Raw genomic sequence first — 25,548 nt, 5'->3', positions numbered from 1 at the left:
TATGGGTTGAAACACCTTTCATGAGAGTATGTGAGAAGGATTTTCCCCCTCAATATTAACTGGCATCAAGGCCAAACTACTAGTGATGCCTGACACTAGTTGGACACTTGTCAGCTTCCCTCAAGTTTTGATGGGAAATGTAGACGTCCTGGTCTTACAGCTTGGCTCTCCAACTGCTGTCCAATGGACTTTTCAACTGTCACTTGTCCAACATTCCGCCCAGCTGCCTACATTTCCCATCAAAACTTGAGGGAAGCTGACAAGTGTCCAACTAGTACCAACAACAGGGAAAAACTTCCTAAGGAATACAAAGCTAAGGGAGCACACAAGCTCAAGGAAGTCACAAACACTCAAATTTCATACAGTGTAATTCATCAGTGTGTTTATATATATGTCATATCATAAAGTCCCAAACCTACATAACCTTAAAGCCCAATTGATTGGCTGGTGGAAATTTCCAAAGTAGGAACCAATGTCCAATATTGTTTCCCGTTAATGCGGGATAAGTTCACAATTGCCGGCGTCCACAATTTATTGGTGGTAGCAGCAGCGACACAGTTCGCCGAGATTGCAGCCAATCAATTGGGCTTTAAGATTATGTAGGTTTGGGACTTTATGATATGACATATATATAAACACACTGATGAATTACACTGTATGAAATTTGAGTGTTTGTGACTTCCTTGAGCAAGTGTCCAACTAGTGTCAGGTGTCACTTGTAGTTTGGCTCGATGAATAAAAGAATACAATTCTATCCTTTCGTAACCTTGCCTGAAAGTGGCTGTAGCGTTGCTGTTGATCACTTTGTTGTCCAAAGGGGATGACTTGTTCTGTCATGGTAATTCAATTTGTTCATCTGACAACTAGATGTAGAGTGTAGTGGTGGTGAATATCTAGGGTCGCCAACAACCTGAAGAGGAAAAAAAAATGTCTTGCCTCTTTAACACAGGCAACATGTGTGGAAATGGGCTGCTGAAGTTTTCCATGGCATTGAGGTAAATAATGTCACCTGAAAAATAACATTGCACAAAGCCTCTATTAATGGTAGAGGATATTTTTGTCCAAGCCAGTTAGCAAGTGTAATATCTTCCCAAGTGCAGTATCTTCTGAAGTTGCTTCTGAGGCAACTTCAGAAGCCGAAGGAACAGCTAAGGAAAAGTGTTGCTTAGTTACTCTGCAACCATTCAAAATCCCCCTACTCACATTTCGTCTCATGGAGGAAATGTGGGAACATTCACCCACAGGGAGAATAGGGGGTGATAACTCTGAGAGTGAAATGGCTGGAGAAAATAGGGGTTGAACATCCCTGCTTCCAACTATTCCTCTTCTAAAACTAGCGACTCTCCAAAGCTGCATTTGTTTTGTTTCTTAATTGTGGGAAATGTGCATGCAACTTTATGCCACATCTGGTTTTGAAATCTGATATACATATTCAGGGCTTTTTTCAGGGGGAAAGTGGGGGAATGGAGTTCCGGAACCTCTTGAAAATGGTCACATGACTGGTGGCCCCGCCCCCTGATCTCCAGACAGAGGGCAGTTTAGCTTGCCCTCCGTGCCACTGGAGCGGAGTGGAGGGCAATCTAAACTCCCCTCTGTCTGGAGATCAGGGGGCGGGGCCACCAGCCATGTGACCATTTTCTCTGAGGGCAACCCACTGAGTTCCACCACCTCTTTTCCCAGAAAAAAAGCCCTGTACATATTATAGTCCCATGATGGAAACTCACCTGTCCTTATTGGACAGTAAATTATTTGGTCTTGGATGCTGAACTGAATAAGCTATAGGCTGTGTAGTACATTGTAAGATGGTCACGTTCAGAGACCTTTGCATTCCTGTTGTCGTGGGGGAAGAAGATGCTACAGAGAATGTGATCAGGTAACAGTGCTAAAAACATTGTTAGGAAAAAAATCAGAAGGATAGCATAAGAAGATCATAATGTTTCATATGGAGCTTGCATTGTGTATCATATGTGATGTCCATCTGTTCTTAGATTTATGTTAATTGGGATTTTTCTTAACAAATGTATTGATATATCACTTCTCAGGTACTGTCAACCCCACCAAATGTTGTTGTCCTTTTGCCCTGAAGATGGCTGCTTGTCAGCTTCTCCTGGAAATCACCACGTTCCTCCGAGAGACTTTTCCCTACATGCCCAGGCCCCGCACCGAACCTCTTGTGGTAAGTGAATGACCAGAGCTGAAGGTGAAGACAGGTTGGAAAGGGTAAAGAAGTAAGAACATGCCAGGAAAGCTCAGAAGATCATCCGATTAGCTGAAGGGATGTATTAACAGGTGCAGAATCAGACAGAGAGATGAACTCAGGGTTTCTGTGGCTAGAAAAAATCCCCCAAATATAAGTAGGCCACAAGTATGGTATCTGGAGTGGCTTTGGACCAATTGATGAAGTTTGGGCTTCAAAAGGTTCCTCAGACACTACAGTCAGCTTTTACGAGGCTTCTTTGTTTACAAACACCTAGGCTGTGTCAGAAAAGACTTATCAATTATTTGAAGGAGAAATAGGGGGGTGGGAATCCTGGTTTATAGAAGTTTAATAACATTCGATTTATATAATAACATTTGATTTATATACCACCCTTTAGGATGACTTAACACCCACTCAGAGTGGTTTACAAAGTATGTTACTATTATCCCCACAACAAAACACCCTGTGAGGTGGGTGGGGCTGAGAGAGCTCTGAGAAGCTGTGACTGGCCCAAGATCACCCAGATGGCTTCAAGTGGAGGAGTGGGGAATCAAACCCGGTTCTCCGGATTAGAGTCCTGCGCTCTTAACCACTACACCAAACTAGCTCTCTAGTTTACTTAGCTAGTTACCTTAGCTAGTTACCTTAACTAGCTAACTTAACTAGTTAACTAACTAGTTTACTTAGCTAGTTACCTTACTTGTGAGAGAAGTCTATGAGGTGCATTACCATTGGGTTTATCAGAGTGTGAACAAGAGGGAATTCTAAGTTGAGGGAATCGCAGGGAAGTAATGCAATTTCTTTCTCTGACCCGGTAGTCTGGACAGGGTACAACGTAGAGTTACCTCGTTTTTCTTTTCAGAACATCCTTGTGAAGAAATAGAGCAAGAAGGTTAGTTAGAGGCACAACAAGAAAGGAGATAGGTCAGAGACATACTGGAGAATAGTACGACAGGATGAACATAAGTTTTCTGCATGGAGTGATTATTAAAATGCATTTGCTAAGCAGTGAATGATAAAACAAGAACATTGACCATGATTCAATTTTAACAGCATGTACAATTTGTGTTTGAATTTCAGTATGGCAGGTAATGATCGAATATTTACCAGGGTTTCAAAACTGTTGTTAAAATATGGGATTTTTAAAAATACAAATAATTTAAGGAGAAAGGTTGAGCAGAAATGGAACTTTGCCGCTTGAGTTTATAAATTCTTTGTTTTCCTGATGATTAATGCAGTCAAGGACTACTTTAGAATACCAAATACACCACAGTAATTACATTTAGAGTCAAAAACTTTGTAAGTAATTAGGGCCAGCGGGAAGCTAAGCTTTTTTTGTCAACTAAATATTAAGCTGATTAGAAGTCTGACAAATTTAAGATCATGTTGCTTGCATGACAATTAGATTGGAAAAAACGCCTGCTGTTTGAATGTTAGACTAGCAGCTGAATAACATATAATTAATACTTTTGATGTGTACATTTGGATCCAGTGTAAAATAAGAGCTACTTCCATAAGGGAATTATTTTTCAAAAATGATGGCCGTGTCTTGTCCTTTTTTGTTCAAAGCACTTGAGCGGTTAACAATTTGATTATTTTTGCTGTTTTTGTTGTTGTTCTCGTTGTAAAGGCCAAGGCTATGGTAATCCATCTTTTTCTCCACTTGGTCCTTGAACATACAAGAGAGAGAGAGATACTTGGGAAGTTATGCCTTTGGGCAAGGCAACGTGGCCTAAAACGTGGACTATTAGCACCTTTAAAGCATAGTCAATTGTCAATTATTTGCAAGGGAGGGGAGGTCTTTGTTTTTGGATAATGGGCAACCTTGCCTTGTTCTAAATCTAAACTGTCAAATTAGTGTTGATTTTTTAATCAGCAGGGTAGCTCTCTTTTTTGTATACAAGTTTTAACACAATTGAGGAAAAATTCTCCAAAAGTTACACACGGTAGTTGTCTAAATAACAACTGCTATTCTGCTTTGACACGATAAACTTCAGTCGGTGGGGATTTAAATTGCAAATCCTTTATATGCTTGTTACAAGTTACTTTGAACTTCAGCTTTTTAGAAAACTTACTTTGATAGTCTTAATCCTAATGACATGATTAACACAATAGTTGGTTACGTGCTCCAATATTACCCTCATATATTGTTCCTTCTTGGTCCAAGAGCTGGAAGATAAAATTTGAAAATGAGCTAAAATCAATCATGTTGTGTTGGCAAAGTCAGGAGACTGGAATTGTAGCTTCATTTGATGGGTTTAGAAGGGTTAACTCTGTTTAGGATGACACATTAACAGTGTCCTCTTAAGAACACTTTCCTGGGAGTAAGCCCCATTAAATACGCCTGCGTAGGATTCAGGTCTGTTTCTTTCAGCAAAGTGTAATTAGGATTGCAGTGCTACAGTTTTGTGTTAATTTGGGTGGTCGTATAAGAAGTATTACATGGATATTGTTCTTGATGTCAGATTTTATACAAACCAGTATGGCTATACAACTTTTGTTTGCCCTGTTGCAGTGCCAGCCTAATGGAGCTATACCTTTCTAAACACATCACTTTAAATCGACTTGGAAAGTTATAACTCTTCTGAGGATGGCTCTGTACGAGGAGGGGAGGGGGCTGTGTTCAAATACTGGCTCCACTTTGAAGTATCCTGGATCACGCTTCCTCTGCTTAACCTCGACAGGGTTGTTATAAATGACATAACTCCATGGATACTGGTGCTTCCTGGTGCAAGGGTAGAAAATGCACGTGAACTTCTCCTTCAAAAATTGGTCCTCCCTTGCTTTTATTTATGCTGGAGAAAACTTATGAATACTCATTCATTTTCGGCAAGAATTTGCCAAAACAGAATAACAAGCTGGCAGTACCCGTCAGGCTCTTGAGCTCATGCTTAGCCATCCACTATAACCACTGGACTTCATTGTCCTATAAAGGAACAAGCAAATAGAATTACATCACGGAGTACATCTCTGGAAGACTAGCATTATTGTCATAGGATGGAACTTTACTAGTTGGACTCCTGATTGTATTTGTACATAATTGTATATTTGAATATTTATTGGATATTTATGGAATGATCTATTGATATTTGTGTGTATTAATTATTAGAAATTGCATGTTGACACTTTAGCACTTTCCACTTTGCAATTCAAAAATACATTTAAAAATTTAAAAATTCTTAATATCAATTTACTCCTTTTGACCTTCAAGGTTTCTTCTTCGATACCAGTAGGGATAAAAGCAACTCCAGAAAGTAAGACAGGGAGAAATAGTTAAAATAGCTCTACCACCCCAGTCATCTTCTTAAAATTGCAGCCTCCCCGAAATGGCTAACAAAAATAAGAAAACAGGATTACGAAACTTCTCATGGCATACATTTCTGCTCTAAGCTTTTTGTATCCAAAAAGATAACCTGAGCTGATGAACATACTTTTGTGGTTTACATGATGCTATAGGATCTGGAGAGCTGTAGATTGCGTTTGGATCCAGAGATGGATCGACACAGGTATGAAAGGAAGATCAGTTTTGCTGGAGTTCTGGATGAGAACGAAGATTCCAAAGATTCCTTACATAGCAGCAGCCATACTCTGAAATCCGATACGGGTTGTGAAGAGAAAAAAGGTTTGTCACCCTACTAAAGCTTTCAACTCCCCCTGCCCCTGTTATTTAGTGCTGGATGTTATTGTATTATAAGACAGGAAACCACGGAGCCACACGGCTGAACTGTCTCTAGCATTTAAATCCAAAAAGGAAAGTTTTGGGGAGACATCTCATCCCTAAGCACATTTCTGTGTTGGCAAAGGCCTCTTCACTTTAGTGGAACTTGCTTCTGAGGAAGTGTGCCTACGTTTGGTCCCCAAAACTGAAATGTTAGTTGATGTCTGTTCTCATAGCCAGATCTGGCATGTAAAATTTAAATAAATTCTACATCTTCCATTCAGAAGTACAAAAAAGGAGAAAATCAGTGCACATTTACAGATGCTACAGGCCTGTGATTTTGGTAGCACTTAAGATCATGTTCGTATGCACTGCATTACAACCAAATTTAGTTAAGTAAGCATTGTAAGAGTCCTTTGATGTGGTCTTATACCACTTACAGAAGAGAGGTCTTTCTTTCCAAAGATCAAGAACAGAAGTGATACAACATGTAAGAGAATGCATTAGCTTGCTCTGTATGTATTTTTGCTACCATGTGCGCAAAGAACATCTGCTATGTGGCTCTCAATGGCTAATCCCAAAATCTGATGTGTAATGTCAAGACATACCTCACTGTGGTTGCTACGGCAGCAGAATGTCTGTCATTGTAATGCCATCTCATGCAAAATAACAAGCAAATCCTCAAATTCTCATTCTCTCTTACAGTTCAAGTGTTGCAATACAAAACACAGTCAATAGTACTTAAACTGCTGTTACTGATGGAAACTGTACCCCTGGTTAGGAGATACGTAATGGCAGAACCACTTTCTTTAGGCAGTTTTACAGTGAAGAAATCAGGCAGCAATGGTTTTAAAGGAACAGGAAGTTGTGATTTACGATACCATAAGAAGTGGGTTAGATCTGTTGACTATCTCTTGATAAGTCCTTCAATGGAGAGAGACTTTGTCCAGTGGAGAATGGTCCTCGAACCATTCCAAGTATCTCTTTGTTGAAGGCAGTTTTTCTCTGTCCGAGGAAGCCTTGGTGGAAGAGAGTCAAAGGCTTCAGCTTAGCAGGAGAGAGATATAGGTAGGTTCCAACCCTATACATTTGTGTGGGTTGAACCAGATGAGTCCCTGTGCATGTTGGGTGAAACATTTAGGTTGTCTGTATGGCCAATTTCCACACACGTTGAATAATGCACTTTCAATGCACTTTTGCAATCCTTTGGAAGTGGATTTTTTGTTCCACACATGGAAAATCAGTTTCAAATGTTCACTAAAGAGTATTGAGAGTGGATTATCCAACGTGTGTGGAAGCAGCCTATGTTTTCCTCTGTGTAACAAACAGCAGCTTATAAGGTCAGGAAAATGGAGTTAAAACCTCTCCATCTATGCCACGGTCCCAATCCAAATAAGGGCCACCCATAGCTGCTATTTATCAGTAGAAAACATGCTGTAGATGTATTCATGGGACTTCTAGCATTTTGTCTGGTATGATCCGCAGATTCAGTTGTTTAGTTGATTCCTGCCAGTACCCTCCAGAGCTTTGCAGATTGCTGTCTGCCTATCCAGTACTACACTATAGTGTAACAGGATGGTCAACAGCTGTCCTGATCCTAAGTTTTGTCCCTTACTAGGCTCAGGGTTCCCTATCTAACTCTTAAGCCTAAATTTCTAAAATAAGCCTTCACCAAGGCAAATGCAATCTGCAAGCCGTGCATGATGGCCCACTCAGGGCTCAATGAATCTGCTTGTTTTTCTTACCAGCCTGGAAGAAGCTTATAAAGACCTTGTTGACTGCCATGCATGGCTGGTGAGGGACGTGGATCACAAACTTTGTAGGTCCTCCCAAGCACCACAAAGAAGCCCATGCAGTTACCTCCAGGTGCACGGAGGTACCTCCAGGTGCATGGAGGTAACGTGTGATTTGGTTACAACCATGTTGACAAAGTGCCTCTTGCCAGGGCTGAAATACTTGATGTGTGTGACTCAAGTTGGGACACGAGTGCCCAACCCAGCTCGTAGTTGCATATAGGATTAGTGTTTCTCCGTCGAACTTCAAACACTGCAAGGGGGGAGAAGTGGCTTTAAGCTTCCCTCCTGCTTTGTTTTTACCAGCAGAAATGGCTGTGCAGGGAAAGCTGTCTGCCCCTTCCACGGAACCCAAGGAAGGCACCTGTGTTCCAACTCATGTCACACGTGTTGTATTTTGGCTTTCAGTGTCAATTCACGTGAAATATTTTGTTATCTGCTCTGTTTCTGCAGTTTGCTGCCAAGGAAGCAGTAATGCCTCTCAAAAACGGGATCTTTTTAAAATTGTTGCTGGACTATGGATGCCACCTATCTTATATTTATTTGTTTCTGATGACTATGGTGTCTCAAGTCAGCCCAGTCATTTGCAAATTGATTAAAGGCATCATGTTATTTAAAAGCAGCTCCTGGATTGTGTAGGAGTGTTGGATCACTGGAAAAGCAGCTTCTCTCAGAAGAATCTCATACTGTCGCTTTTTGTTCTTGCATTTCATTTTAATAGATACTGGAGGTGTCCTATCATGATTAGGTAAAGGTAGTCCCCTGTGCAAGCACCGAGTCATTACTGACCCATGGGGGGATGCCTCATCACGACGTTTTCTTGGCAGACTTTTTACAGGGTGATTTGCCTTCCCCAGTCATCTACACTTTACCCCCAGGAAACTGGGTACTCATTTTACCGACCTCGGAAAGATGGAAGGATGAGTCAACCTTGAGCCAGCTACCTGAACCCAGCTTCCGCCAGGATCAAACTCAGGTCGTGAGCAGAGCTTGGGCTGCAGTACTGCAGCTTACCACTCTGCATAAATCAAGAAGTCCAGGAATTTCTGGACATATAATTTTACAGAATTTCCAAATCTTTCATCATGCCAATATCTTCAAAGGTGTTATCAGGTGTCCTAAGTATAGCACCATTGGGCCGGAGGAGTGCTAGTTGTTTGTGTGCTTTTTACACTCTAACAAGTTTGTAGACCTGAAAAAGACTTCTTTGAGCCCCTTTCATGTTTACATTCACATGAAGATTGCTTACGTAACTGAATAACATACACGACTAGTTCTCGAATAGTCTTTGTGAACAGCAAGTTTATAGGCCTACCGGAAAGCTATTTAGTGCATTTCTTATGTTCATGAATGACTCTGCCGAAATATTGTGTGTGAATTAGCTTGCAGGTCATATTTGTAACTGGATATGTACTGAATTTAAACAATAGGATTTGAGTCCGGTGACATCTTAGAAACTAACAAGATTCAGAGTGCAAGCTTTCAAGAGTCAGAGCTCCCTTCTTCAGACATGAGTAGGAATGGAGATCCCTGAGCCTTTATATCTCAGCCAAAGATAAACATCCTGATACCCTCCCTTTAACACTCAGACCACCATTGGCTGGAATATAAAGGCTCAGGGATCTCCATTCTTACTTGTGTCTGAAGAAGGGAGATCTGACTCTCAAAAGCTTACACTCTAAAATTTGTCGGTCTCTGCGGTACCACTAGATTCAAATCCCGTAGTTCTACCGCAGAACAATACAGCTACCCACCCGAATTTATAACAAACCTCACATGGCACAGCATAGCAATTTTTGAGGCTATAAAGATGTCCTTCTTACAGGTGTAGCACTAGTCTCCCTAACTATAGGCTGGATCCAGAAATAAGTGAAGGGAAAGAGCTCCTTGACAGATCTCTTCATACTATCTCCTCTCCTCGCAATCTCCTGTACCACCATTATGAAAAGCTCTTCCCAAAGAATGGAGGAAATTGAACTGGCATATAGAAGAAACACAGCGATTTTTCTGGACTTAATGTCTTCATTCATTTTTACTTGACTCTTTTGTTAGAAATAATTATTTCTTGTGCCTCTAACCATTTTTTCTTTTAAAAGTGCCCAAGGAGGCGTACAGAATAAAATACAGATAACAGCAATATTATACAATAAAACAGTGATTCAATAGATGCCACAAAGAATGACGTTAAACACAGTACAGTCATCTCAGTTCCCCTCAAAGCAGCAGTAAAATACTGATTTGCTTTTCAGTAAGTTGCTCTTTATAAAAAAACCCTTCTCAGAAGTAATATATTATTAATGTTGCTTTTTAAAATAAATCCTTTTTTAATTTTTAAAAGGAATATATTTCATGCTTTGAACAGAACATTTTCCCCCCTGAGATTTATCAATTACTATACGCAGGGCTTTTTTTCAGGGGGAATGTGGGGGAACGGAGTTCCGGAACCTCTGGAAAATGGTCACATGGTTGGTGGCCCTGCCCCTTGATCTCCAGACAGAGGGCAGTTTAGCTTGCCCTCCGTGCCACTGGAGCGAAGCGGAGGGCAATCTAAACTCCTCTCTGTCTGGAGATCAGGGGGCGTGACCACCAGCCATGTCACCGTTTTCTCTGAGAGCAACCCACTGAGTTCCACCACCTCTTTTCCCAGAAAAAAAGCCCTGACTATACGGCATATATGGGCAACAACACGTCCTGTTATTGTGGAGACTTTGTGATTTTCTTATCTGCAGTGACAAGGACAAGCCACAAATCCACTTTGAAACCCATTGACCTGTTTGTTTCAGACGCATGCCCCACTTGTTTGATCATTATTTTGCATTGTTTGGGCTGCCAAGGTATGCTTTAACAGCTATGGAAAAGCTATGATTTTGCTATCACTAAAAGGTAGGTGCAAAACTAACACAAATATACCTATTAAGATTAACTGACTGTCACAAGATTTGAGGCACTTTAAAGACCAAAAAGATTTTAAGGGTATAAGCTTTCAAGAGTCGCTGCTTCGGATCCTGAAGAAGGGATCTTTGACTCTTGAAAGCATGTACCTTGAAAATCTTGGTTATCTTTAAGGTGCCATAGAACTCAAAACTTCCAACACGGCTACCCTCCTGAATCTAACCATTACAAGAGTACATTGATTAGCGGGCCCTGTATTGATTACCATTGCAGTCTATTGCGCTGAGATTTTGATAGATACTTGGCTTCATGCCACTCGGAGGGCATAGCTATTCTACAGACTGAAAGCAGTTGATTTATTTATTGCTTTCATAATATTGTGATAGCCCAATGTTTAGCCAGATTGTCTTCCAAAGCTGCTTATACTTCAAATAATGGAGTTAACTGTCCCCTCCCCAAGCCTTCCGATTAGGTGGCTGCTGTTGAGCTTTCTATCACCTGGGCCGTTTCCACACTACTTACCAACGGGGTGCAATGTCACGAAAAAACCGCGGAAGATAGCGTCTTGTCGCGCGAGTTTTGCATGACGTCGCGCAAAACTTGCGCAAGAAGATGCTATCTTCCACATTTTTTTCGTGACATTGCGCCCCATTCCGGAAGAAGGTGAGTAGTGTGGAAACGGCCCCGCTGGGCCCTGAAGGTTTGAGAGATGGGTCAGTGTTCTCTTGGCCTCACCCAGGCCAAGATGCTTCCTTGCTCTTTTGGCTCTCCAGTGTCAAGTATGTGGAAATCCTCTCAAGGTTCTTCCCAAGCCCCGATTTATTATAGCTGGATATATCTTTTCTCCTCTCCACCCTTAAAAAATATCTCTGTCATTTATCCACATTGCCTCTAAGGTCGTATATTTAATTGTTCGTTTGTTTGTTTAATTCATTTATATCCCCCTTTCTTCTCAATGGAGACCCAAAGCAGCTTACATCATTCTCCTCTCCTCCATTTTATCCTCACAACAACCCTGAGAGGTAGGTTAGGCCCTGAGAGAGTGGCTGGCTAAAGGTCACCCAGCGAGCTTCCATGACAGAGTGGGGATTCAAATCTGGGTCTTCCAGATCCTAGTCCAGCACTCTGACCACAACACCACACCAGCACCACGTCTTTAAGTAGATGTTCGACTGAGTGTTGCAACATTTGGACTTGTGTAATGTCATGTGCCACATTAGAGCTGAGTGGAGAACAACATGCAAACGATTAGTGCTTCTCACCATCCCATAATTCCCTGCTCATAAAACAACAACAACAACAACCACATAGCATCCACAGATGTCTTCAATGCTTGAAAGCTTCTGATCTGTCTCAAGGTGCAGGACCATATGTTGTTACTTTCTCTGTAGAATTCTGGTGAAGCTTAAGGTACAAAGATGACGATTAACGGACAGGTAATATCCACTGTGCACAAAGTGAAGTAGGCTCCTAGCTTAAGCAAGCAGGCAGCCTACTTCCAATCATGAACGCTGCATGATTGGATCCTTAAGATCCTATAACAAGATCTGAACACCCTGGGCTAACAGGAAGCTAGGCTTGCCCTGAGACCTTGTCTGTAACTGGTGTTGGTGCAATAGTAAGAGACTTCTTGGCGGACACCGAAAGATAACGAATGCTTCTTCGGCTTGCTCCTGAATGAATCTGGAGCAACTTGATTGATACTATGAGTCACTTTCGTTGTTTAGCCAAGAGTCTTCAGGCTGTGCATCGTACACTACATTTCCTTGATACTAATGGCTGAATCTAGGGGTAAATAAGGTTCCAAGTAGAGATGGGCACAAACCGATATATGAACCAAAGTTCGTCACGAACCCGGCCGTTTTTTGGTTCATGAACCGGTGGTTTGTCAGAGCTCATTTCTGACAAACCACGATGAACTGCTATGATTTTTAGAGTGGTTCATACGGTTAGTTTTTCGGTTCGTCATTGCAGGCAGCCTGGCACCTATCAATCTGTTACCTAGACATCGGGGGGATGGGCTTTCTGCAGACCTTCTGCGGCCCTGGAAGTGATGAACTGATGAACCAAACGAACTGGTTTGCGAACTGGGCAAGTTCATGGTGGTTCATGGTTCATGAAACACAATGAACCACGAACTGCAATGAACTGCCATTTTCCCGGTTTGTGCCCACCTCTAGTTATGAGCAATCCACACGAGACATGTTCTTGCCTTTCTGGAAGGCATCCCGTATTGGATGATTAATGGAGCTGCGTTGTCGTTGGCTTTGAAGGGGAGCCTCTTGCCAGTCTTCCTTGAGAGAAGGAAAAGTGCTTCAATGCAGGAGGGGGAGGCTGGGTGGGCTAAGAGTATAACAATTATTTCTCTATTTATAATATATATCTATATATCTATATATTCAAATCGGGGAAATTAAGGGGGAAAAAGTCCTCTTTTATTCTTTTAATACAGTTCCCAGCAGGAAGATCAGGATAGGAGGCTCCCGCTTGCTCCAGATAAAAGGAACCCGCAGTTTCCGGGTGAAGAAAGGGGGTTCCCTGTCCAGCATTCGCCGGGCCGGAAGCCTAAAGAGCACCAAGTTGTCCCGTCAGGACTCAGAGTCTGAGAATGAGGAGCTGCAGCTGTCCCACAGCAGGGACACTGTCACTGACATAGGTAACATAGATGAGCCGGGCTGAAAAGGGAACGGGAGGATGAGGCAGCATCTTGAGCCTGCAAGCGACCTGAGCTCACCCAGGAGAGAAATCCGTGAAAAGCAGGAAAAGGGCTGGTAGGCTAGGCATACCTCCATCTGTCCCAGCTGAAACTAGGAGCTCACACTTTTTGCATGACTTAACTTCCGGCAAGGACTGAGTTTGAATTCTGCCATCAATGCACTAGGTAGTCCGTTCCGTTCCACTCTAAGGATGCCAAGTTCTTAAATGTTTGGTGCATGGACTCAGAATATAGGCATTTGCCAACTCAATGCATGCCATGCTTAGGAAGGTATATATAAAAATATCATATATTATATATCTGTGGCATATATAATATCGATGGTATAATATGTATATATACATATCTCATATCAATGTTATGTACTGTCCATATAGCTATATATACAGTGTGTGTATATATTCTGCGTTGTATGAGATATAAATATATGTGTGCTTGTGAATCTACAAAATATGACTACCTCTAGATTTCTCTTATAGTAAAAGTCAGGAACAGAGAAACCCTGAACCTGAACCTCTTTCACTTTGCTGGTCTCAGTGACATTGCCCGTGGTCTCTCTCTCTTCTGTGGGGAAACTGGAGTTTAGCTAGGTACATGTTCACTTAAAAATGGGGATGGGGAAGCAGCAGGTGGAAGTAAGTCATGTTGTCCATAGCCTTAATGTTACAGTCTCCGGGTGGCAAACTCTGGGCTAAAAGTCTGGCAAAATGAATGGCCCTTTGGCAATCAGACTCTCTGAGGTCACCGCAAGCACACCCCAACCTTTGTTCTCTAGTATGTGTCAGGATTTCCCCCTTTCATCCTCTGGCAGACCCTAAGAGGGCTGCAACATCTTTGTAGCAAATGTGCTGTGGCTGTGGGATTATACATTGGTTGACCTTTTTTTAAAAAAAAACCATGGAGCCCAGACAATGCAGATCACTGAAACCAATAATCTGCAGCATCTTGATGATGCGACGATTTTCCTTCCACTATACCAACCCTCCCCTCTTCCAGAAAAGGGAGTAACGCTCGTCCCTGATTAGTTGTCCATTGAATGGTGGTTAACAATTATGCTTGTAATTACCAGTCCAGCTCATAAACTAGGGCATAGAAAAAGGGCAAGGTGGGTGGCTGTTAGCGGAATGGTTTTATATAGCCAAAATTCCTCTCTGAGCCATTTGGCCCATTGGGTTGGTGTGGTTAAGGTACAAAAATTCTGCACCCTCCAGCATGCAAAGGAATAACATTAGACTGTATCAACAGACTGGTCTGGTTTACAAGCATATACTTTAGATTAAAGACACACAGGTGGCATCAGAAGGCAACTACTTTTGCGTGTATCTTTTTCTTTTGAAGAGGGCAGCCCTTGGAGCACAAGCGAACCCAGTATAGAACCGGAGGTGCTGAGCAACACTGGCACAGAAGAAAACTACCATCGGAATATGTCTTGGCTACATGTAAGTAAAGAACACTGGGAGTGTCCTAGAATTCCCAGTTGCAGGAGAAATGCTTATCATTCACCTCCGGTCATCTGGATTGGGAGTCTTCAAACTTTACAGGCCAACATACACCTTTAAGCTCCCCATCTCCCAAAGTAACATCGTCAGGAAGAGGGGAGCTGGAGCTGTGACCTCACAGGCATCAAGGCCAGGGCTTTGTGGAGTAGAACTGGGGACATGAAACAAACCTGAACTCAAAGGTCAGGACCACGGAGGCATCTTTTCCACCAGGGAGTGGAACTGATCGCTCTGTCTTGGGGCTCTTTTTGATGTATGTTCATAGGCAGGAGGCACATGAGTACAAGCAGGAGGGCCTTCCAAAAAGCAGCAAAGAAGGGGCAGTTCTGAACAGACTTGTGACTCAGCAGTTGGGGCTCTCTGTGATTCACCTGAAGGTCTGGGCCCAGGGCTTGAAAAATACCTAGAAAAATGTAAAACTTCAACAGTGAAAAAAGGTAAAATTACTTGCAGAGGTTGTTTGTGTAGGCGTCTCATCTAGTCTGTTCGGCTCCCTCTTGCTGCTGCCAGCGCACTTGGCTCCTGAGTGCATTTAGGAGAGCAAGGGGAGCACGCTGGCAGCAGCGAGAGGAAGCATGCTCCCCTTGCTCCCTTGCACTCGCCCTCTCAATGCCACCAGCATGCTTTACTTCCAAATGTTGACATATCAAGGCTCCTTGTTTTTTTCCCCCCATAACACTGCAGTGGACTAACACAGTGATCCCTTTGGAAAGTCCAGGCGTTTCCTTTTTGGCCCAAGCCTTGTTCTGCAACTCTGCTCATGACGCGGGGCACTTTTTATGTTCCAGGTGATGATCCTGCTTTGCAACCAGCAGAGCTTCATTTGCACCCACATTGACTACTGCCACCCCCACTGTTACCTCCATCACAGTCGCTCCTGTGCCCGTTTGGTTCGGGCAATCAAGCTCCTCTACGGAGACACCGTGGATTCCCTCCGAGAAAACAATTCACTAAACAATGTGACTCGGGGCAAAAAACAGAAAGAGGTAAGCCTGCCAATGAAAGTCTCCTTTCATTCTCCTTCCAGCTGAGTTCATCTCTTTATTTGGCAGAAAGCCGGTGGGGGTGGGACCTTATGGTGGTGGAGAGTGCCCTCAAGTCATAGCTGACTTATGGCAATGCCTGCTGTGGTTTTCAAGGTAAGAGGCTAACAGAGATGGTTTGCCATTGCCTACCTCTGCAACCCTGGTCTTCGTCCCATCCAATTACTAACCATACCAATGCCAACCTTGCTTAACTTCCAAGATCTGATGAGATCAGGCTTGCCTGCTCTATCCAGGGCAGGGCAGGGGACCCTATAGCCGACTATTATTGCTTAGAGACAGAGAAGATTCCACTTCTTCTCTGGCAAGATGCCTCTGTGTCTTTCAAAGCCGTTTCTCTTCCAGTGCTCGGACAAGTCGTGCCTGAGAACACCCTCACTGAAGAAAAGAGTGATAGATTCTAATCTGGAAGGAAAAAAGGACGTTGGGATGTTGAAATACATCCGGCACCAGGTAAGGCGTGCATCTTCTTGTTTTTGCTCAATAAATGTGTCCCCTGGGCTGGGAAATAACGATCCAAGGAATCTCCATTACATTCGGTGTCTATAAATTAAGTGCCCGTTCTTTAATATGAAATCTTGAATTATTGTATGTGTGTTGGAACACTGTTTGTGCCTTATACCAACATGGGGCCAGACTACATGTTCTGTTTTTCCATGGGACGTGTCTGAGTTCCCAAACTTGCCTTTCAGTAATTAGCTCACGTCAGCTACAGTTTCCCTGCTGGGAAGAGTCTGGGGACCCGGGACCCCCTCCACCCTGCACTTTTTTGCAGACCAGAAAGGGCCCCAAAGAGAAGTTATTTGCCCTGTTGGGGGCAGAGGGGATGCATGTGAAATGTAAAAGTTTTGTCTACTCAAACAATGTGGAAGGAGAGGTGGCAGTGAGGCAACGTAACAGCATGCATGTGCACTTGGAATAATCTTTTTTGCACTATCGAGAATGTTTGCAATAGCTTGAACATTTGTCTGTGCTGATTGTCTGTGGACAGCTTGCCAACTGAACAGTCAAGGTTATGCAGCATCTTCGTTCAATACACTTATGCCGTGTAATAATTCTCAGCTATCCTGATAAGGTTATTTGTGTGAAATGTCTACCACAGATAGACATATTTCTAGCTTTTTGAAAAAAAAAAACGTACCCTGTGCTTTGAAAAAATACAGATAGGATTTGAGTTCATGCAATTGGGATTTCCAGTAAAATTCTGGAAATGTCCATATTTCTCACTACTTCCTCACAGACAAGAAGAGAAAAAGTATTAATGTGCCACTAACAGATTTACTCCGGTGTTTTTTTAAAAAAATGTGGCTGTTTAATTCAGAACTAAATTTTTCTTCTTATTTTATTCTTGGGAAGTTATCAACATGGAGACAATAGTGTTAACTAGACTTGCCAAATCAAACTGCCAACAAGTTGTGTTCATTTTGCCTAGCTGCAATGTAAGGTGACGAAGAAAACAAAAATTAGTTGTTCATAGTACTGACTGAGCAGCTGCAAGTGGAACCTTTAAAGAGAGGCAGTCTTAAGCATCCTGGATAAGCCCAGTTAAATTGAATGGGAGTTATTGTCGGAGGCTTTCATGGCTGGAGAACAATGGTTGTTGTGGATTTTCCGGGCTGTATCTCCGTGGTCTTGGCATTGTAGTTCCTGACGTTTCGCCAGCAGCTGCGACTGGCATCTTCAGAGGTGTAGCACCGAAAGACAGAGATCTCTCAGTGTCACAGTATGGAGAAGATGTTGGCAGGTAATTTATATCTACTCAGGAAGGCGGGGTTAGGCTGAGTCATCCTGTAAGAGTTTCGCAGGGTGTGGAATGCTAATGGAGGGAGGCTTCACTGTATCCTGAGGAGGTTCTTTTGCATATGGATTGGTGCTTGATATGCTAATCTTCTCTGCAGGGCTATTGTAGAATGTAGAGTATTTTGTAGAATGTAGAGTAATTACCTGCCAACATCTTCTCCACAGTTTGACACTGAGAGATCTCTGTCTTTTGGTGCTACACCTCTGAAGATGCCAGTCACAGCTGCTGGCGAAACGTCAGGAACTACAAGGCCAAGACCACGGCAATACAGCCCGGAAAATCCACAGCCACCATGAATGGGAGTTGACGGGGCTATAAAAGCCTTGACATTTCTTTATCCATCCTATGGCATTGCATGATTTCATTTCCTGCAGGTCATGAGTTTGTCCCCGGCCCCGTTATCGTTGCTAATCAAGGCAGCTCCCATCCTCACAGAAGAGATGTATGGGGATATCCAGCCTGCAGCCTGGGAGTTGCTACTCAGTATGGATGAACACATGGCTGGTGCAGCAGGTAAGAAGGTCCACAGCCCATGGGTGTGCTTTGTGTATGCAGTGCCAATGACAATGGCTCGGAGCTGGTATGGACTGCTACAGTGGCTTTAGATCCTGCCATGTTCTGTCTGTCATGTTGCTGAGCATCCTCCTGAGATTTACGTAGCAGATGCCCCTGCTATGGACTCCGCTTAAGTCTTATACTTTCCCCCCTTACATAGAAATGTTGTCCTCATAAGAAATATATAGCAAGAGAAGAGGGCTATGGTAGCTGCCCACCTCAGAAAACAGCAGTTTCAAATCCACTCGCCCCAAAGAGCAGCTAAAGGAATTTTGATGATGTTCACATCTCTGATCTTTATCCAGATACCCCTGCCATTGAGAAAACTGTAATGTGAGAGCCAAGCTACACATGATGCCTGACACAGGTTGGACACTTGTCAGCTTCGTTTTGATGGGAAATGTAGGCATCCTGGTCTTGCAGCTGTAATGGAGAGCCAAGCTGTAAAACCAGGACGCCTACATTTCCCATCAAAACTTGAGGGAAGCTAACAAGTGTCCAACCTGTGTCAGGCGTCACTTGTAGCTTGGCTCTCAGACTAACTGTTAAAACCAAGATTTGAGTCACTAGCACCTAAGAGACCAACAAGATTTCTAGGGTACAAGCTTTCAAGAGTCAAGCTCCCTTAGTCAGATAGGATATCCCCATACAATTCTTCAGTGAGGATAGGAGCTGCCTTGATGAACAACTAAGGAGCTTGACTCTCAAAAATTTATACACTAGAAATCTTGTTGGCTTCTGAGATGCTACTGGACTTGAATCTTATTTATGTATATATTTTTTATGTTATTGCTGTTCTACATTTTCAGACCAACATGGCTACCCTCCTGAAATTGTTAAAATCAAAATAATAAGTAAAAGAGCAGGTTCACAGCTTGGGGGTGTTGCTGGATCCAGGTCTCTTGTTGGATAAAAATGTGGCAGCAGTTCACAATCGCTTTACTTCCTGTAGCTGCCATGTTCCTTCTGTGCGCTGTGAAAGTGCCCGAGGCGGTATCTGATATGTTGATGTCTGAATTCCATCACCCGGAGGCCGTGCAACGGTTGAATGCTATTCTCAAGTTCCACACCCTCTGGAGGTTCAGGTATCAAGTCTGGCCTCGGATGGAGGAAGGAGCTCAGCAGATCTTTAAGGTAAATGATGACACCGCCCTATCAAATTCCGAGGCACATGATTGTATCTGCAATATTCCAGATTTCTTTTCTTTCCCACCTAATGTACCCTCAGGCTTTGAAGTTTCCAAACACTTGACATATAATAGAGATTAATAACCAATGAAGGCAGAACAGGAATGAAATTCTGATTTAATAAGAAACAGCACGGCCTTTGAAAAGTAGCTACAATTAGGCCTATCAACATTTCTAAACACTCTAAAACCTTGTGTAGTAATTGTCTGGAATCAATTTGTATGTGTGTCAGGTGGGGGGACGACACACTATATGTGTGTATGTGTGTGTGTCGTTGGGGACACTTTTCAGACAGATATCAGAAAATATCAATCTTTTCTCATCTGTGTTCTGTGATGTGAGTGAGGGTAGAAGATTGTTGGAAGTGGGGGGAATCTTAGAGTCTCTCTGCATAAGACATCTTACACAAGAGCGCTCAAGTGTAGGGAGAAGCAATGAGTCAAGCTACAAGTGACTTTTTTCACGTGGAGAACACTTGATCATTTTCGCAAGTTTTCCTGGGAACTGAAGTCCAAGTGTCCTTCCCCTCTCTGTTAGAATCGCTGCCTGAAGAGCCAGAGAAAGCTGGTGGCAGCAACAGCTTTTGCAAATCGTTCCTCCAGTCACAAGCCTGCTGGACAAGAGGGCTTTCAATGATCGTTTGGGGGTGGGCAGCTGCTACTTTCTCCCTGGGCGTCCTGCTCCCAGGGAGCCGCTCTGGAGAAAGCCGCCATGTCGGTGAAGCTCCAGCCGTAGCAACAGTGGAAGAATCTCCTGCTGCTCTAACATGCCCTTCTCCTGCTCCTGAGCTCCTGGAGAAAAACTGGAATGAGGGCATGTTAGCTGGGAAAGAGCCAAGGCTCTTTCAGTTTCACCTCTCACATACAGATCACTACGCAGAGGGTTTATTAATTTAATCTTGGCCTCCGCAAAGGCTCTGTCAATTTTACCTCCCCTTTGAGGAGGTGAAAATAAAGTTGACAAAGAGATCTCAGACAGCTCTGTAAACTACACTTCCTGGCTAACATTGAGAGCCAGCTTGGTGTAGTGGTTAAGAGCACAGGACTCTAATCTGGAGAACCGGGTTTGATTCCCCACTCCCCCACTCCTCCACTTGAATCCAGCTGGGTGACCTTGGGTCAGTCACAGCTTCTAGCTCTCTCAGCCCCACCCACCTCACAGGGTGTTTTGATGTGGGGATAATAATGACATACTTTGCAAACCGCTCCAAGTGGGTGTTAAGTCAACAATTTGCTGTTGTTGTTGTTGTTATTGTGTCTCCCTACACTTGATTGTTCTCGTGTAAGATATATGATGTATCATGTAGAGACTCTTACACAGCATAAAAATAATCTAATTGGGAAAATAAATACTATCAGTAGTAAGTTCCATCATAGTAATTTTCTCTTTGAAAACCATCATAAGTCATTAATTACAGCATTTGTTGGAAAGAAATGATGTTCAGGCTTCTGTTTTCTGTAAGCCAAGACATGAATCCAGGAAGTTCCTCCCCAAATTTTAAGGCTGTTTGTGGTAACTCAGTGAACACGGAAGGCAGCTGTGAAGAAAAAAAGTGAAAGGTTTAAAGAAAAAGCAGTAGAGAAGATCCGGACTCCAGGATTTCACCTCCGTTTCTAGGGCCTAAGACAACTGTACTGAGTACAACTGTACTGAGGAAGCTTTAGCTGTGTTCTGGCTACACACCTCCGTTTCTAGGGCCTAAAACAACTGTACTGAGTACAACTGTACTGAGGAAGCTTTAGCTGTGTTCTGGCTACACAGATCCAGAGAGAGAAAGAGTTTGGTACATTTCCCCCAGGCTGGAAACAATGTGGAATTGTTTCTTAAGACAGATATTACTTGCTAGCTTTAAAAAAGCAAATCCCCAATAACATTTGTAAAAACAGAATGATAAAGGTGTGTTTTTGAAGTAGTCATCATGTTATGAGCTTGTGGGTACATTTGAACTTCTGGTACAGGGTGGTGGGTGCAACCACAATATGGCCTCTGCGGGAGGTGGAACCAACCAAAGAATGGCCACTGTAGGAGATGGAGCCACACACACACAGAAGAAGCCTAAGTGCAGGGGTCGGAGGAATAATTTTTTAAAATACACTGAGGATCTGGTAACACGTGCTAAACTTGTGTGTAATTAGGGGAAACACCAACTCTACTTAATGTATTGTCAAAGGCTTTCACGGCCGGAGAACTATGGTTGTTGTGGATTTTCCAGGCTGTATAGCCGTGGTCTTGGCATTGTATTTCCTGACGTTTCGCCAGCAGCTGTGGCTGGCATCTTCACAGTGACACTGAGAGATCTCTGTCTTTTGGTGCTACACCTCTGAAGATGCCAGTCACAGCTGCTGGTGAAACGTCAGGAACTACAATGCCAAGACCACGGCTATACAGCCTGGAAAATCCACAACAAACTCTACTTAACTTTAACTCATCTTCAAAATAGTTTGGGGGAAGGAAAAAGTATTTCCGTGTGTGTTAGCAGAGGCAGGAGCGACTTCATCTGTCCTTGCTTTCCACCCAGGGATCTTTTGCAGATAGAAAAGAACTGTGCAGGGTGGGCTCTTTTTCCTTTCCCCCCAAAGCATTTTGAAGGTGAGTGCAGTCACATGTTAAACACAAGTAGAGTTGGGATGTCCTCCAATCACACGTGAGTTTAGCACACATGTAACCAGATCCTGGGAAAGAGAGTGAGAATAAAACCAACACTGTAGTGGCAGCTGCCATTGAAAACAGTCTTTTAATCTGCACAGCTAATCGGATCTCCAGTGGCTCTGCTGAGCAGAAGCCCCTCCCGTCTCCCCACCCACATTCTAAAAATATTTGGTGAGCACGAGGAAAGGTGTTTGCAGGCACCATGGTGCCCGTGCGTGCCACATCAGGAACTCCTGCTCTAATTGCATCATTAGATATTTATAATTTATAATTGTATTTTAATTGTGTAAATGAGATGTTTTTAGAATCGTTAATTGTAATAACTGTTTTATATATTTTAACCTTTATGTATCTTCTAATCCGCCCTGAGCCTGGGCCGATTCCAGATGACTAACCTTAAGGCGCTTCATGCCGCCCTCTTCCGGATCGCGACGGGGAAAATGGGAAATATCGCGTTTCCTCACGCGAGTTTTGCGCGTTGTCGCACAAAACTCGCGCGAGGAAACGCGATATTTCGCATTTTCCCCGTCGCGATCCGGAAGAGGGCGGCATGAAGCGCCTTAAGGTTAGTCATCTGGAATCGGCCCTGCTGGAAATGTGGGGAGGGCGGAATAAAAATCGAAAATAAATAAAATAAATTATACATGTGTAAACATGAAGCTGTCTTAGACTGAGTCAGACCATTATTCTTGTCTGCTTTGGCTCTCCAAAGGTCTTTTCACATCACATTATTCCTTTAACTGGAGATGCAGAGATTGAAGCTAGAACCTTTTTGCCTGCCAAGTAGATGCTCTACCACTGCGCTACATCCCCACCCACAATATTCCATGGATATTATTAAACGGTCTGACATGTTTGTACCCCCAAAAGATCTTCAGTGTGAATTGAAGCCATGTGTTATCACAAACTGACTCCTGACTTTATGTTCATTTATCTTGGTCTGCTTTCCTAGATCCCTCCACCTAGTATTAATTTCACCTTGCCATCTCCAGTTCTGGGAATGCCCTCCGTGCCCATGTTCGATCCCCCATGGGTGCCACAGTGCTGCGGGAGTGTACAGGACCCAATTAATGAAGATCAGTCTGTAAGTAAAAATATCTTTGAAGGAGGACTCTTTAATTTTTTTTAAAAAGAGAAGTTTCAAAATATTGAGAGGTTTATAAGACAGCAGCATCTAATTTAAAAAAAAATCATCTCAGAAATAGCATGGAAAACAATTACGTGATATTCTTTTTCCAGGTAACTGTTGACAACACTATCATGGGATAAATAATAACAGTAAAAATTAGATGTATCATCTACCTATTCTACAATAATAACACAACCAAAAATGCATTTCAGTAAGTCAACGTAAAGCCATTTATGCCACCCTGAGGTGGTGGTGGTTGTTTTGACAATACACAATTTATTTTTAAAAATGATCTTGCATATCCTTACATATACATACATATACATATACATATGGCCATTTTGAGCCATCTTGAGCCATTTCGGGCCTTTTGGCCTGGATTGGGAGCAAAACAGCCCTGATCGGGCCACTGCCAGGTGGGGGAACACTCCCCCGTCTGGCAGCAGTCAAATCCTGGCCATTTTGGCCAGATCAAGGGGTGTGGCATATGTTAATGAGTTATGCTAATGAGTTCCTGCAGTTCTTTTTCTACGAAATGACTCCTGTATGTATGTGTGTGTGTGTGTGTGTGTGTGTGTGTGTGTGTGTGTGTGTGTGTGTGTGTGTGTGTGTGTGTGTGTGTGTATTCCCCCCCGCCAAACTATTTTAGGGTTGGGTGTTCGATTTAACCTGGCAATGGATTCTAAGGCCATAACTGGAAAAGGCTGCCCACCTGCTTCCATACCTTCTCTGATCTTCTAGTTTGGGGGCATTCCTGATCATCTCACTGTATGGAATCCCAGACTGAGTAGGGCTTTATAGGAAGCACCTCTGCACTAAGTGGCAGAGGGCACAGTTCTAAAATACTGGCTGAACCATTCTGCAACAACGGACAGAACCTCGTCTGAATAAAAATGCAGACTCCATTGCTGTGATTTCATCCCTTTGGAACAGGAATAAAGCGGGTGTGGTTTATTTATTTACTTCATTTATACCCTGCTTTTCTCCCCCATAGAGGACCCAAAGCAGCTTACACATCCTCCTCGCCTCCATTTTATCCTTACAACAACCCTGAGAGGTAGATTAGGCTGAGAATGTATGACTAGCCCAAAGTCACCCAGCAAGCTTCCATGGCAGAGCAGTGATTTGCACCTGGTTTTCCCATATCCTAGTCCAACACTCTAACCACACTGGCTCTCATGTCTGATGTGTACTTATAGATCCTCATGATCTCCTTCTAGCTATCTGCAGCACTATGCATGTCCTTTGAAGGAGCTGTGTTGTATGAAACCCAAGCCAATTCCTTCATATATGTTTTTTTTCTCATTTATTTGCTTACAGAAGTCATTCTCAGCCCGAGCAGTGTCACGTTCTCATCAGCGAGCAGAGCATATTCTGAAGAATCTGCAGCAGGAAGAGGAGAAAAAGCGTCTCGGCCGAGAAGCTAGTCTGATCACAGCCATTCCCATCACCCAAGAGGCTTGTTATGAACCCACCTGTCCCCCAAACGCAGAGCAGGAAGAGGAAGGTGCGCTCGAGATGCAGGAATGGTCTGTTAGAGGCTGTTCCCAAAGACAATGACAGCTCACGATTTTGTTTTAAGTACAGATACAAGAGAGCAAAAATCTCATACCCATTGATAAATAGCAGCGACGTTAAATCCTCATAGGCATAATTAGGGCCAAGCTAGAAGTGATGAGTTGCACTTGAATGGCAAGTGAACAGACTCACATGTATTCCTCCCTGTTCACTTGCCATTCAAGTGTAATTCATCACATCTTACTTGCCTGTGGAACGTTGCGCGAAAGACCCGGAAGACAGCGTCTTCTCGTGCGAAATCGCACCAGGAAAATGCTGTTATCCGGGAGTTTTGTGCAAAATCACATCTTCCTGGTGCGATTTTGCACAAGAAGACACTGTCTTCCGGGTCTTTCGCACGATATTCCGCAGGCAGGTAAGAAGTGTGGAAACAGCCGTTGTCTCAGGTGCAAGTCAAAGACTGAGAGCTTCTTTTATCATGTGTGCTCATTTGTTCCACATTAAACACTTTGATTAATGTTGAAAGACATTAACGTAATTGAGGCATTTTGCTGATTCAAAATGAATGCGAATTAAGCAGGTATCCACAGATAGAGTGTAATATCGGACAATATGCAAGAGAGTTTTGAAATGAGGTCCTCCTGGCCCTCTCTTGGCTTTCTTTCAGTAGCCTTGGCGAGTTTGACACCATTAACCTGCATATGCACAAAGGAAGTCAGATACAATTCCAAATCAAAAGTCCACAAGTTCAGATAGAGGACAGGACAGGAAAGGCAAAGAGACCAGGGCTGATTCCGCACACGTTGGATAATGCACTTCCAATCCTCTTTATAGATCATTTGGAACGGATTTTTTTTGTGTGCGGAACAAAAAATCCACCTCAAACGATTGATAAAGTGCATTGAAA

At 43.1% G+C, this 25,548-nt stretch overlaps 1 protein-coding gene across 1 annotated transcript in view; it reads left to right on the top strand.

Moving 5' to 3' along the window:
- Positions 1-25,548, top strand: part of UNC80 (unc-80 homolog, NALCN channel complex subunit) — a 195,780-nt gene that overhangs the window by 96,299 nt on the left and 73,933 nt on the right. Inside the window, 10 exon segments of the mRNA XM_054970127.1 lie at positions 2,043-2,176; positions 5,657-5,822; positions 12,996-13,199; positions 14,598-14,698; positions 15,547-15,744; positions 16,147-16,254; positions 17,977-18,115; positions 19,110-19,291; positions 22,947-23,078; positions 24,444-24,630. Coding sequence (XP_054826102.1) covers positions 2,043-2,176; positions 5,657-5,822; positions 12,996-13,199; positions 14,598-14,698; positions 15,547-15,744; positions 16,147-16,254; positions 17,977-18,115; positions 19,110-19,291; positions 22,947-23,078; positions 24,444-24,630 — 1,551 coding nt within the window.

Source organism: Eublepharis macularius, chromosome 2, assembly GCF_028583425.1.
Source record: "Eublepharis macularius isolate TG4126 chromosome 2, MPM_Emac_v1.0, whole genome shotgun sequence".
NCBI lineage: Eukaryota > Metazoa > Chordata > Lepidosauria > Squamata > Eublepharidae > Eublepharis > Eublepharis macularius.
Note: the sequence above shows the minus strand (reverse complement) of the source record. Positions and strands in the feature narration are given on the sequence as shown.